This window comes from Dermochelys coriacea, chromosome 13 (genome assembly GCF_009764565.3).
Source record: "Dermochelys coriacea isolate rDerCor1 chromosome 13, rDerCor1.pri.v4, whole genome shotgun sequence".
NCBI lineage: Eukaryota > Metazoa > Chordata > Testudines > Dermochelyidae > Dermochelys > Dermochelys coriacea.
The window spans coordinates 19,031,229-19,044,247 of record NC_050080.1 but is presented as its reverse complement, the minus strand read 5'-3'; the positions used below and the strand labels follow the sequence as shown (position 1 = coordinate 19,044,247).

The window sequence follows — 13,019 nt, the reverse complement described above, 5'->3', positions numbered from 1 at the left end:
GCTCCTCCGTTATGGACAAGTTCCTCACATATCTAAGCTCTTGTGGTACTGAGTAGAGAATCATTACCGATGGTGGTAACCGAAAATGATAGTACTGTTGATGGCAGGCATATTGATGTAGATGTCAATGGACTCTGGTGCCATAGTTTGCTCGGGATCGAGGGTGTCAAATAGATACGTTCAAATGGTACGACTGAGCTTGATGGTACTAGATTGGGGTGCTTATACTTGCCCTCCTTGTCCCTGGTATAGGGTACTGAAAAACTGTCAGAGCCAGGTCTCTCCCTCAAGCTCCAAGGTTTTCCAGCTCTACCAGTACCAGAGGAGGAGTCCTTTGACCCAATGGTACCAAACTGAGAGGCTGAGTCTTCAGAGACTGTAAATCTTGTAGGGGAGCTGGGCTTTTTCAGAACAGGCTCCTTCAGATGCAAATCTGTACTCCTCTTTTTGGGAGACTCTCTCAGAGGCCTCCAAAGACCTCCCCTTCTTATGGGTAGCCTCCCATAAGGGAACCCATATCTCTTATGGGCACCCATAAGCCTCCCCTTCTTATGAGTAGTCTTATGGGTAGACCTGATCAATGATGTAGTGTTGAATGAATGCATGTGGCAATGTCCAAATAGCTGCACTGCATATGTCAGTAATAGGCACGTTGTGTAAGAAGGCAACCGATGCGGTTATAGATCTTGTGGAGTGTTTTAGGACCCGTGAGGGGGGTTGCAGGTCATGTTGTCGGTAACAGACCTGGATGCAATCTGAAATCCATCTGGAAAAATCTCTGTTTAGAGATGGATTTGCCTTTAGACCATTCCATGGTGGAAAGGAACAATTTAGGAGTTTTCCAGAGCGATTTAGTCCATTCAAAATAAAAGGCTAGCATCCTTCTGACGTCTAGTGTGTAGAAAATAGCTTCTTATCTGTTCTTGTGAGGTTTAGGGAAGAATGTGGGAAGATGGATAGGCTGGTTGATGTGGAAGGAAGAAGGGACCTTAGGAAAAAATTTGGGGTGAGGTCTAAGAGTGACCCTATTTTTGAGGAAAACTGTATAGGGTGGTCCAGCCATAAGAGCATCAATTTCTCCCATGTGTCTCGCAGACATGACAGCAACTAGGAAGGCCACTTTCACGGAAAGATGTAAAAGAGAACATGTGGCCTAAATGTGCAGTTGTGAGAGACTGAAGCAGTAAAGTCAGGTCCCACGGTGCCATTGGGACTCTGGGTTCTGGGTAGAGGTTGCGCACTCTCTGGAGGAATCTTTTGGTAATTGGGTGAGCAAAGACTAAAACACTGTCCACTTTCTAGTGGAATATTGTAATGGCTACCAGATGCACCCGCAGTGAACCCACTGAAAGGCTGCATTTCTTAAGGTAGAGCATGTAGTCCAGGACCACTGGTATAGTTGAGGTGGTGGTGTTGATTTGTTTGTTTAGGCACCACATGTGGAATCTCTTCCATTTATGTAAGTACGTAGCACGTGTAGCGGGCCTCCTGCTGTTTAGCAGGATGTCTTTAACGTCGTCAGAACAAGTTGTATCCTCACCCTGGAACCTGGATGCAAAGTCTGGTCTGCGTCTTGAGGGAGGAGATCTGGAAGAAATGTGAGGAGATGCCGGGGGTGGGGGGCACACATGAGGACATCTGTTTCAGGTATAGGTATCATGTTTGTCTGGGCCATGCTGGTGCTATCAGGATGACTTTGACTTGATCAATTCTGATTTTGTGCAGGACCCTGGATAGCAATGGGGTGGGTGGGAACGCATAAAGAAGGGATGAGTCCCAGGGAATGAAGAATGCATCGCCTCTGGATCCCGATCCCCGACTTGCTCTGGAGCAAAAGGCTGTGCATTTGCTGTTTTTTTTGTGGTAAACAAATCTAATGCGGGGAACCCCCACTAGTGGAATATGCTTTGGATCTCATGATCGTTCGAGAACCTCTGGCTTAGGGCATTAGCCATGACATTATGAGACTCGGGTAGATATGTGGCTGATATGGTGATGTTGTGATCTATACACCATGTCCACATTTTTATGCCCTCCGTGTGTAGGGAGAGTGACCTCGCACCTCCCTGTTTATGTGGAACATGCAGGCTACACTAGTATGCTTGGAAGTTGTGTTTGTGTGGTGCGAACATCGTCTTGAGTCAACCCTGCAAGCAATACATGTGCAGCCTGGCGTGTTTTACCACATATATGGTCGCCACCATGTGACCTAGTAGCTGGAGACAGGTCCTGGCGGATATCCTGGGTCTGTGCACCGAAGTATTGATGATGTTCATTAAAACGGTAAATCTCTCAGGAGGTAATGATGCTATTGCTAGAATTTAGGTGTGTGCTGATAAAGTCCAGTTACTGAACTGGTGTTAATGTGGACTTTTGGAGGTTTATTTGTAGACCTACACTGGTAAAAAATGATACAGTCTGCTGCGTGACTGTGCCGGCTTCTTCCTGAGTGTGAGCCTTGATTAGACAGTCGTCTAAGTAGGGGTATATCATGACCCCATGCTTGCAAAGATGAGCCTCTGCCAGAGCAAGAAGTTTAGAAAATATCCGGGGGGGGGGGGCCATGGAAAGGCCAAGTAACGTATATTGGAAATGATCCTGTCCCAGTACAAACTGAAGAAATTTCATATGCATTGGGCGTATGGTAATGTGAAAATATGCATCTTGCAGGTCAAGGGCTGCAAACCAATCCCCCTGTTCCAGTGCTGGAAAGATTGTGGATAATGTAACCATCCTGAATCGTTGCATTCTGATGAATTTGTTTAATGTCCTGAGATCAAGGATCCTCCAGATTTCTTTTGTGTTAAAAAAATAAAGGGACTAGAAACCCTTCCCTCTGTGATGTACCAGAACTGGCTCCCAGTTGTGGGAGATGCTCCACTTCCTGTCTAAGGATAGGCTTGTGAGAGAGGCCCCTGAAGAGGGACAGGAAGGGAGGGTGGGTAGATGGGATGGAGAGAACTGGATGGCGTAGCCAGTCCTGATGATTTCCAGAATCTATCTGCCAGAAGTGATGGTTCACCAGGTTGGACAGAACGGCATCAGGTGATTGGTGAAGGGATGGTTGGTCGGATGTAATGTTGGCAGCAATAGATGAGAGAGGTCAGACAAGCCCTGGACCAAACCTTCAAATCTGCTGTTTGGATGTTGATTGTTGAGAGATGGTGGATTGGATGGAGTTTGGGCCAGGTCTGGTAGGTATCTGTCTACTTTGTTGGTTAGCATATTGTCTCGGTTGCTGCATGTATGGGATTTGTTTGGGTCGCTGCAATGTATAATACCCATCCTGCTTACGTTTTATTGCAGATATATAAATGCCAAGAGATCTGAGAGTGGCTCAAGTCTTTCAACATCTGAAGAGACTCATTAGTCTCGCTGGAGAACAGTTTTGGACCCTTGAACGGAAGGTCCTCTACCGTGGCTTGGACTTCCTTGGGGAATCCTGACAGATGAAGCAAGGATGCCTGGCGCATTACTACGGCGGTTGCGATGGTCCTTGCCTCCGTGTCAGCAGAGTCCAAAGATGCCCGGAGGGCTGTCCTAGCCAAGAGATGACCCTCAGAAATGAGCAACTGCTTCCTTTTGTCCTCTGGCATGCAGTCAATAAAGTCATAAAATTTGGAATAGTTTATGTAGTCATACTTTGTCATAAGGGCTCCATGATTGGCAAGTCTGAAGTGACTTGTTGCGGATATGTAGGCCTTGCGGCCAAATAAGTCTAGTCATTTCCACTCCTTATCAGAAGGGGTGGTTCTGGAGGAACATTGTTTGCCCTTTCCGTTACTGCATCAACTACCAATTAATTTGGCTGAGGATGTGTGAATAGAGATTCCATCACTTTTTAAGGGATGTAGAATTTTTTGCCTGCTTTCTTAGATGTGGGAGGGATGGTCGCGGGGCTCAGCTATATGTTCTTAGCAGGTTCCATGAGCGCTGAATTAATCAGGAGGGCAATCTTAGAGGAGGTGGATGTGTGGAGTATAACCAAGAGCTCGTGTCATGATTTGGAGACCTTCTCGAGGGTTATCTGGAGCATGTCAGCAATCCATCTGAAGAGATCCTGGAAGTTCCTGTGATCATCTCCAGCAGTAGGTAGAGAAGGCATAATAGTCTCATCTGGTGAGAGTCGGGTGAAGGTAGCAGGAGCTGCCTCCTGATTTAAGATTTCTTCCGCCTCCTCAGAATTCTGTTTGGGAGGTGCATCTGGTGGCACTGTGGATTTTGGAATAGCATGTCTGTGTATCTCCATGGTGGCAGTTGTGGCGTTAAGAGTAAAACCATCTATAAGCTGCCCACAAGTCCCAGAATGCCCACTGAGGGGGGAAGGGCACAGGCAGGGGTCCCCATGGATGACCATACCACTCTTGAAAATCAGGTTGAGTCGGAGGTTGGGGTGCTCCTGAAGTGCAGTGCTACGAACACTGGCTGGCATGGGTAAAGACTGTTGGAGGAGAAAGCCTCCTCTTCCACATCCTCAGGAAGAGAAGCTCTTGTTGTTGGAGTGAGCGGCAGCGAAAGTACCAAAGCAGCATCTGTACCAAAGAGAGGTGATTCTGGTACCAGGGAAACTGTCAAGTCTTTAGGAGCAAGAAACTGTTGCGGTACTGATGGAGGAACCGGTACAGAGAATTGTGGCAGTACTAGGGGACCTTGCAGTGTCGGTAGGAACAGAGCCTGCATAGATCGCACCGAAGACGGCGCGGGGATCTACGGTGCTATATCTGTGCAATACAGCAAAATATCAGGAGGTGGCAGTGTTGCTTGTTGTACAGAGTCACTCGGTACCAAGCGTTTTTTGTGTGTTGTCGGTCCCGAGGTAGAGGAGGCGGTCTTCCCCCTTCCCTCCTTCTTAGAGCCTGCCAGTTTAGGGTCTGCGGCTTGAAAGGCACTGCCAGTGCCGGAGGTCCCTGCCGACTCAAAGGTACTACGCCACAGCGTGGTTGGTATCGAAGCGGCAGATGGAGTCGGGAGACACTTCTTTGGCGTGGTCTTCAGAGGGGGAGTGTTAGCTCTCCTCTTTCCACATCCTTTAGAAGACAGGTCCCCTCCCTATGGAATGGAGGGGTGTCTGTCAGAAGCTGCATGTGGTGACAGGGCTGCCGGAGAAGTTTGCAAACCCAGGTCTGAAGCGGGACAGAGGGATTTCTCCATTAAGAGGAGTTTTAGCTTAAGGTCTCTGGCTTTTCTTGATCTGGCCGTGAGACCACTGAATTTTTGCACTTTTGGGGCACATGAACTTCCCCCAGGCACCGGACACACTGTGAGTGTCCGTCAGAAATTGGAATGGCCTCCTGGCAGGAACTGCAGCATTTAAAGCCAGGAAACGCTGGAATTTGGAGGGAAAACAACGTCACTTACGGATTTTTTTTTTAAATGGGGAGAAAATGAAGAAAAGGGAATCAACTAACCTAACTACTCTAAAACTACGTGACTAATCTATCTAAACTAATTCTGAGGTAAACAGGTGACCGCTCTGCTGGGGCTCCAACTCGGACCAAGGGCAGTAGAGAGGGAACTGAGAGGGGAGGTGGCTACGCAGTGCTTTTCAAGTGCCGAAACAGGCGCGAGATGGGGAGAGTGCATGCACAGCACAGGTACTGTCGTCAAAATTCTCCGACTAGAGTCGCAGGGTGCACAGTAAACCTAAAGTAGAACACTCATGGGGACGCTCCTCGAAGAAGAACCAGGTTCGGCACCATTTCCTTTTATAGTGCAGAAAGATCCCTGATAGCAGTCCAACCAAATCTGGGTTGGTTCTAAACACTTAAGATTCTGTTTATTCCACAAACTGGAACTGTGTTGTAACTGGATCTCCCCACTCAAAGGCAACTGAAGACTTGATGACGAAAAGTAAAGTAGCACGAGAGAGAGGTTTTCTGTTGCCCTATGATATTTAACCTTTAAGGGCCTGGTAACTATAGGACACTTAGCATGTACATTTAAACTCACTGAACATTAAATCCCACCAAATGAGAGTAAACCCATCCTCATCATCGTATCCACTTATTATACTCCACACTTGAACATAGCCATTATATGAACAACATACCCCCATATCTCAATGTCTGTACTTTGACCCGTTAAACTTTTACCCCCAATCGGGGAGATTGCAGATTATGTTTTCCTTACGCCACCCGTTCCTAAACCGAATTTCGCACCCCTTGATAATCTGTACCCTATTCCCTGATAACCAGAAACTTCTATGCTTAAACTCTGTACGGTTTTCTTTTTACTTCAACATCATCTTAATAAAATTATTATATAGTGTGACAAAGTCAGGCCTGACGGCTGCAAGAGGGTCCTGGAAGGCTGATATATTAGCCCTTTTTCCTAGCAGCTGAGAAAGGCTTACCTCAGGTCAATTAGGGACACCTGAATCCAATTAAGGGCTGCCTGTGGCCTTTAAAAACCCCTGGGCAGGCGGGAGGGAGGGGAGGAGAGAAAGACAAGCTGCTGCCAGACTAGTGGCAGCAGGGAAAAAGGCTGCTCTACGGTGAGAGGCTGTGCTCCTTCCCAAAGGGCAAAACAGCCAAACCTAAGTGCCTGCTAAGGGAAGGACTAAGGTACCCCTCCGCCTCACCACAGATTTTGTTTAGAAGACTGTTTCCGTTTTGTTTGGTGGAGGATCACCCCTCAGGCCTACCCTGAAAATACAACCAAGGGAACACAAAAGGGAGAAGGCAAACCCTGTCTGAGTGGGGCTGATTACCCCAGGCCCACCATTGCCAGAGGGGGAAGCGCTAGGGCTGGCGAGAGAAAAGAGGTGCCTTGCCACAATAGCTTAACATATCATGTCTGAAGACTTCAAGGGATCAGGTGGAGTTATGCAACATCAATAAATTAAAAATCCTGGACTTCCGTTTATTCTTCTGAATGTTTTGACTCTGCTCAGTTTACAGGAAGAGCAGAGCATACCAGCGAAGAGTTTGTATAGTAAAGATTTTGTTCACTAATTAAAAATGTCCTTTTGAAGTGCTTAAAGTAGGTTGGAAACTGGATTATTGTTTCTGACACTGTAGCTATAACTGGCAGAGTTGCAAATAAATGGCCCAATCCTAATCTCACTAAATCCATTGGAGCTAGACTGGGACTCAATGTCACTTATATGGTGGCACTACTAGCAAGAAGATCCCAAATACTCCTCAATTTAAAAAAAAGTGATTGTAAAATACAAACGAATGTTTCTCCATGAAGAGAAATACTTCCCAAAAAGTGAATTCCCCCCTCCCCCACAAAATAAAGAGAAATAAATAGGACTCGCATTACAATTCCTTACATTCAGGGACTTCAAAGGAGAGTGGCAATTCACAAGATGATGAACACTCTATCAATGAAAAGTAAAGGAGTATTTGTGGCACGTTAGAGACTAACAAATTTATCTGAGCATAAGCTTTCGTGAGCTACAGCTCACTTCATCAGATGCATGCAGTGAAAAATACCGTGGGGAGATTTATATGCACAGAGAACATGAAACAATGGGTGTTACCATACACACTGTAACAAGATTTCAGAGTAGCAGCCGTTTTAGTCTGTATTAGCAAAAAGAAAAGGAGTACTTGTGGCACCTTAGAGACTAACAAATTTATTTGAGCTTAAGCTTTTGTGAGCTACAGCTCACTTCATCAGATGCACGAGTGATCAGGTAGGGTGAGCTATTACCAGCGGGGGGGGGAGAGGGGGGGACCTTTTGTAGTGATAATCAAGGTGGACTATTTCCAGCAGTTGACAAGAACGTGCGAGGAACAGTGGGGGGAGGAGAATAAACATGGGGAAATAGTTTTACTTTGTGTAATGACACATTCATTCCCAGTCTTTATAAGCTCTGACTCTGCTATCAGAAACCCTGCTCTCTAAACCAAAAGGCAGCTAGTACAAAAGTTTCTCCTTCTTGTTCATGACATGCACTAGCAGATGTTCTACTAGAGTTCATCACTAAACAATACGAGATTCAGAAAGGTGTATATCATCAGTGCAATCACACAGACACCGAAAAAGCTGAGTCCCTCTGACAACATACAAACTGGTTTAAGAAAGGTTTTTACAGGTTCTATAGACGTTATTTTGAAGAAAATGGAATTCTCAAATGTCTAGACAAGATAAAAGTCTCTACAGGGAGGCAGAAGAGCAACTCAGAAATTTAAACAAATCTAAGGACAAGGAAAAAATATTTCATGTATTTATTTCCCATACGCTTGGCTCCTCTTTTGACTGAGAAACATGAATGGTAGTTTCTTGAATTAAGTTCTGTGTTTAAGATGAGCAACATTTGAGAATTCACTCCATTTTACTATTATACCTAAAGCTGTGTTATCTAGTTTTTCCACAGTTTCCAAATTTTTATATGAAATCCTTTACACTGCTCTTTGAATATTGTTTAGATAGGTCATTTCCCCTACCCTTAAAAACTAAAGTTATTAGCTCCCTTGAAATTACACCTAATATTAGTGCCAGTATTTAAATGATTCTTTATGAAGGTCCTCTCTGAAAAGCAAGCAATTTTCAAGGTGTCTGAAGTTAATGACCCAAATACTGGGCATCCCAAACTACTTGTTACTTTTGAAAATCTTAGCCAACAATTGCAGCAGCAGTTGCTTTGGTGCAAAGATGATTTTTGCTTTTTTCCAAGAATCACAAAGAACTTTACAATCATTAATTATCCACAACACTTCCGTGAAGTGCATGTGATCTTCTCCACTTTATGGAAGAAAAAAATCCAGGTTAAGTGATTTGCTCATCTCTGTGGCACAGCTGGGAACAGAATAAAGACCTGCTAATCCCCAGTCCTGAGCTTTAACCACTAGACCAGAGGTCGGCAACCTTCGGCACACAGCACATCAGGGTAATCCGCAGGCATACCCCCCGGAGCTCCCAGTGGCCGGGAATGGTGAACCTCAGCCACTGGGAGCTGTAGGGGGTCATGCCTGTAGACAGTCAACGTAAACAAAGTATCTCGCAGCCCACTAGCGGATTACCCTGATGGGCTGTATGCTGAAGGTTGCTGACCCTTGCACTAGATCAGGATTCCTCTTATCCAGTCTGCCTTCTGGCACTGTAGGGCTTTACACTGGTGTAACTCCATTGACTTCAATGGAGTAATGTATTGGTGAATCAGGCACACAGTAGTATAGACCTTATTATTCTTAAATTTGTCCTAAAAATTGTCTATCAAGTTTCAACTTGAATATCTCCAGTGATGGCGAGTGCATAAACTCTCATTCTGACAGTTACAAAAATATCCTGCTATTTGAACTAAATGTTTCTTGATGCAATTTAATTCTATTATTTCTTTTCTGTGCCTTTTGATGGATAAAATTAAACTGCTCCCTTCATCTACAACTTCCTTGTAAGCTTCCAGGCAAAAAAGTTTGTCTTTATTAATTACATTTAATAAAAAAAAATGTTTTAAACCAAATGCAGCATCCCTCTTTCCCTAGCTTTTACCTGAACTCTTGTCAATGAAGTCCATGGACTCTTCACTTGCACTACAATGACTGGAGGTTGCTTTTTTCTCTGCATCCTGTTCAACATCGGATCCAGTGTGAACTGATGAATTTGTACTCATTGGTGACCGTGGCATATCTGTCAAGGAAATCCTTCGACCAGTGTTGCTCAGCATAGATTTGCTCATTAGAATCTTGGGTGATGCTGTCATGTCGAAGTTCAGTTTGATTTTCTCTTGTTTGTCTGTCTTTGCAGTTCCAGCTGCTGGGTTTGCAGGGTCTAATAACATTTGGTATTGGTTGTTGGGAGTATACGGTGTCCGGAAAGGTGCGTAATTAAATACTCCAAACTTTCTACGAATATTCTCCACATAAACCTCCATCTCTTGCATTGCACTGTTGAAGATGCTTTTAGTCTTTTTCACAGAAAAAGGAATTTCTTTAGACATGAGGTAGCAATTATTTATTGGAACCCAGGCCCTACATACAAAACAGTAAAAAACAAAAAGAAAAAAGGAAAGGTATAAAATTAAATTCTGCATCGTTTATTTGAAATTGCTAGTTTTTAACCCAGATTAATTTGTTTTAATATCAAAACATCCGAAGACCAGCACACAATGTATCTTCTAAAAATTCTGAATGTCCTCTTACTTTAATTAATCTTGCATAGTTAGTAGGATTTTTTGGTAAATAATTTGTGTTTTAGATTACCACTAATGTATTTTTTGACACAAACACAACCAATGAAATGACTCCTCACCTAGATAATTCATTAAGTCTGTAAAAAGATCCCCTAAAAAATAATCTTCAAATCTAAATTAGCTGGGATTAGGGAAAAAGCAGAAAAGCCTATCAGAGAGTTTGTTTTAAAAGGACTGTTTAGAAGTTGTGGCATGCACATTTTTACAGTGTAAATTGTATACATACTGAGTAGTATACTCTGAAGTTCTATCAGGACAGGTGCAGTAGAGAGGTTTAGAGAATTTATTTTATTTTATTTTGCATGATTTCATGTAGCTATCCAACTCCAAACTCACAGGTGACTGTAAAATTCCAGGAGCTCTGACTTAATTATTCCATAGCCATAAAGAGTACATAAATGCACGGCCTCATACAGCCCTATAGATTCATGTTTTTTCAATTCTTGCTAAACTCACTGTTAGTGGTCACTGTATCCTCTATCTAGTAGAGCTCTGACCAGGCTAAGTGAAATGAATTAACCAAACTCTCTCTGGAGCAAAACTGGCATTTCAAATGAGGATACTACATTTTACAATGTGAGTTTTTCATCCAAAATGATGCATTTATTCTTACACTGGCCAGAGAATGGACACAGCCACTTAAAAGGCCTTTTCCATCTCTAACATCCATGATTTTTCAGCCATACAAAACCATCATCTTAACAATCTACTAAGGATGTGGATATGAAAGATATCTCCTCATTTTAATATGTGACAAAATCTTAATTTAAAAACATTTAGATAGATTAGATCAGATAAATACATCAAATAGTTCTGTTCCGGCTATTATCATCAAACATTCAAAGACAGGATACTGTAAACAACTTCTGCCAGTGCAGAATTATCACAACAATTTAGAAAGCACAGCCAATTCACACATATTTTGATTGAATTCCCACCTGTCATGTTGGCCAAAGAAACGGGCATCGACTTGCCCATCTTTATCCCTCAGTGCTTTAGCAGGCCAGAATGGAAAGCCTTTGAGTTTAGCCCAGACCAAAGGGTGGGGATTGCTCTAGAGGAAGATGCACGGCACACAATGAGAAAATATTGTAAACAATATATTATTTTCCGATTTCTGACACACAGAGTGTTTTTTCATTTTATTCATTATTTAGATTGCAACAAGGCCCACAATGCACAAGGCACTTTCCAAATAAGAAGGAAGATAGATCCCTGTCTGGAAGAGCTTATTACCCAATGATTATTTCCATGAATTAATCAATCACTATTCTGCAAACTGTACATTATTATGCAACTTTTAGGTTTATGCATATCCCAACAATTAGCCTTTATAATAACTGTAATTATAATTTTTAAAAATCTAAAATGTCAACCAAATATAATACGTACTTATGAGAAATCACAGTAAACTCATCAAAATAATGTAAGCAGCAATTCTTTGAAACAGCACCAGCACTTCTACACATTCAAATTGGATATTCTGATATCTTTTTTATTTTCCCTGTCCTAAATGTTTGTTGCACTCTGTCTAAGTATGAGCCTGGTCCTGCAAGCTCTCATTTCCTCTAAAGCCAAGAGAATTCTGCATGCAGAAGGCTTGAAGAGTCAGGCTCTTGGACTATAGGTTTCTCCTTGAGAAGTTGTGTCTCAATGTGTGTCTGTTATAGGTTATGCATACCTGGTGAGATATTTAAAATGTCATAATCAGAAGACATGCAAGCTACATTTTCAAGGCCAGAAATGCATATTCACATATTAAAAATCCTACCCTGCCTCCAAGTGTCACGTGTAAACACAGATGACCCAAGAATAAGAATATTTTCTTTGGCGGCCAGGGGAATAGGCAGGAGAAAAGTCAATTTTAAAACATTTCCATCATCCAGTACTGGATGTCAACACCACCTGTAATCATCAGACTGTACATATCCTTTGTAACAGTGCACAGTATGACAGTCAAACATCTCGGATAAGATTAAGATATGTTTAGCAAAATCCCTAACTTCTGTGTTTGTTCCCCAGAACTGAGAAATCCATTTGGACCCACTATGAAGAGCACGGATGTGCAAAAGAGCACAAGTAACTCAACTTTCGACTTTTCATATCCATTGCAGCCACAATAAGTGGCTTTTTAAACTTTTTTCCTTGGTCCAGATCCATAATCACTCAATGATTTAAAACGAGGAGCACATGAAACAATATATTCATACACACTTAATGGTAACTTTTTTGCTTAAGAAAAGTGTTAAACTACAAAAATCTTTGACTTACACAAGGCTCACAAAACCAGTTCTCTCGTTTTTGGCAAGCAGCTAAATAACATTCTGGACACACTTCGATTTCATTCATCTGCAACAAGAAGGTGAGCAGCTACTGCAGAGTTCAAAACAATTCTTCTATTCTTTCTAGGATCCTGCTATCATTAGGAGGAAAATGTGCAGCCACAGATCACTTTGTAGATAATTATACTTTTTGCCACGTCACAACAACATGGTTTTGAGAAGCATTTGCACTTCCCCATATTTGGTTGCTGGGAACATCATACAGAACATTTTACATGTGAAAGATACATTGAAGGATTCTGATGAGGTATTATTCAGGACAGATGAATCAGCATGATTGAGCTCCATATACTTCTTTTTAAACTAAAACTAAGAAAAATTTACCATTGTTAAAAGTAAAATGTAATACTTCTCTACCCATCATAGGTGGATCCTATAATTGATAAAATAAACTGTCATATCATAGATCACTCTTCACATTATATTTTATCACTGCCATGTGTCCCAGTGACAAAAATAAAATCTTAGTTTGAGAAGGAGAGAAGACACTTCATTCATAATTAGATATAAAATATTTTATTCCTTATGTAAAAGGT

General features: G+C 42.5%; 1 protein-coding gene across 10 annotated transcripts in view; it reads right to left on the bottom strand.

The window, feature by feature from the left end:
- Positions 1-13,019, bottom strand: part of ZMYND8 (zinc finger MYND-type containing 8) — a 128,594-nt gene that overhangs the window by 41,935 nt on the left and 73,640 nt on the right. For all 10 annotated transcript variants that reach the window (XM_038369271.2, XM_038369272.1, XM_038369274.2 and 7 more), the window contains 3 exons: positions 12,413-12,490; positions 11,080-11,195; positions 9,442-9,920 (listed from right to left, as the gene is read on the bottom strand). In XM_038369271.2, the coding sequence (XP_038225199.1) occupies positions 9,442-9,920; positions 11,080-11,195; positions 12,413-12,490 (673 nt within the window). The remainder of the gene's footprint in view (positions 1-9,441; positions 9,921-11,079; positions 11,196-12,412; positions 12,491-13,019) is intronic.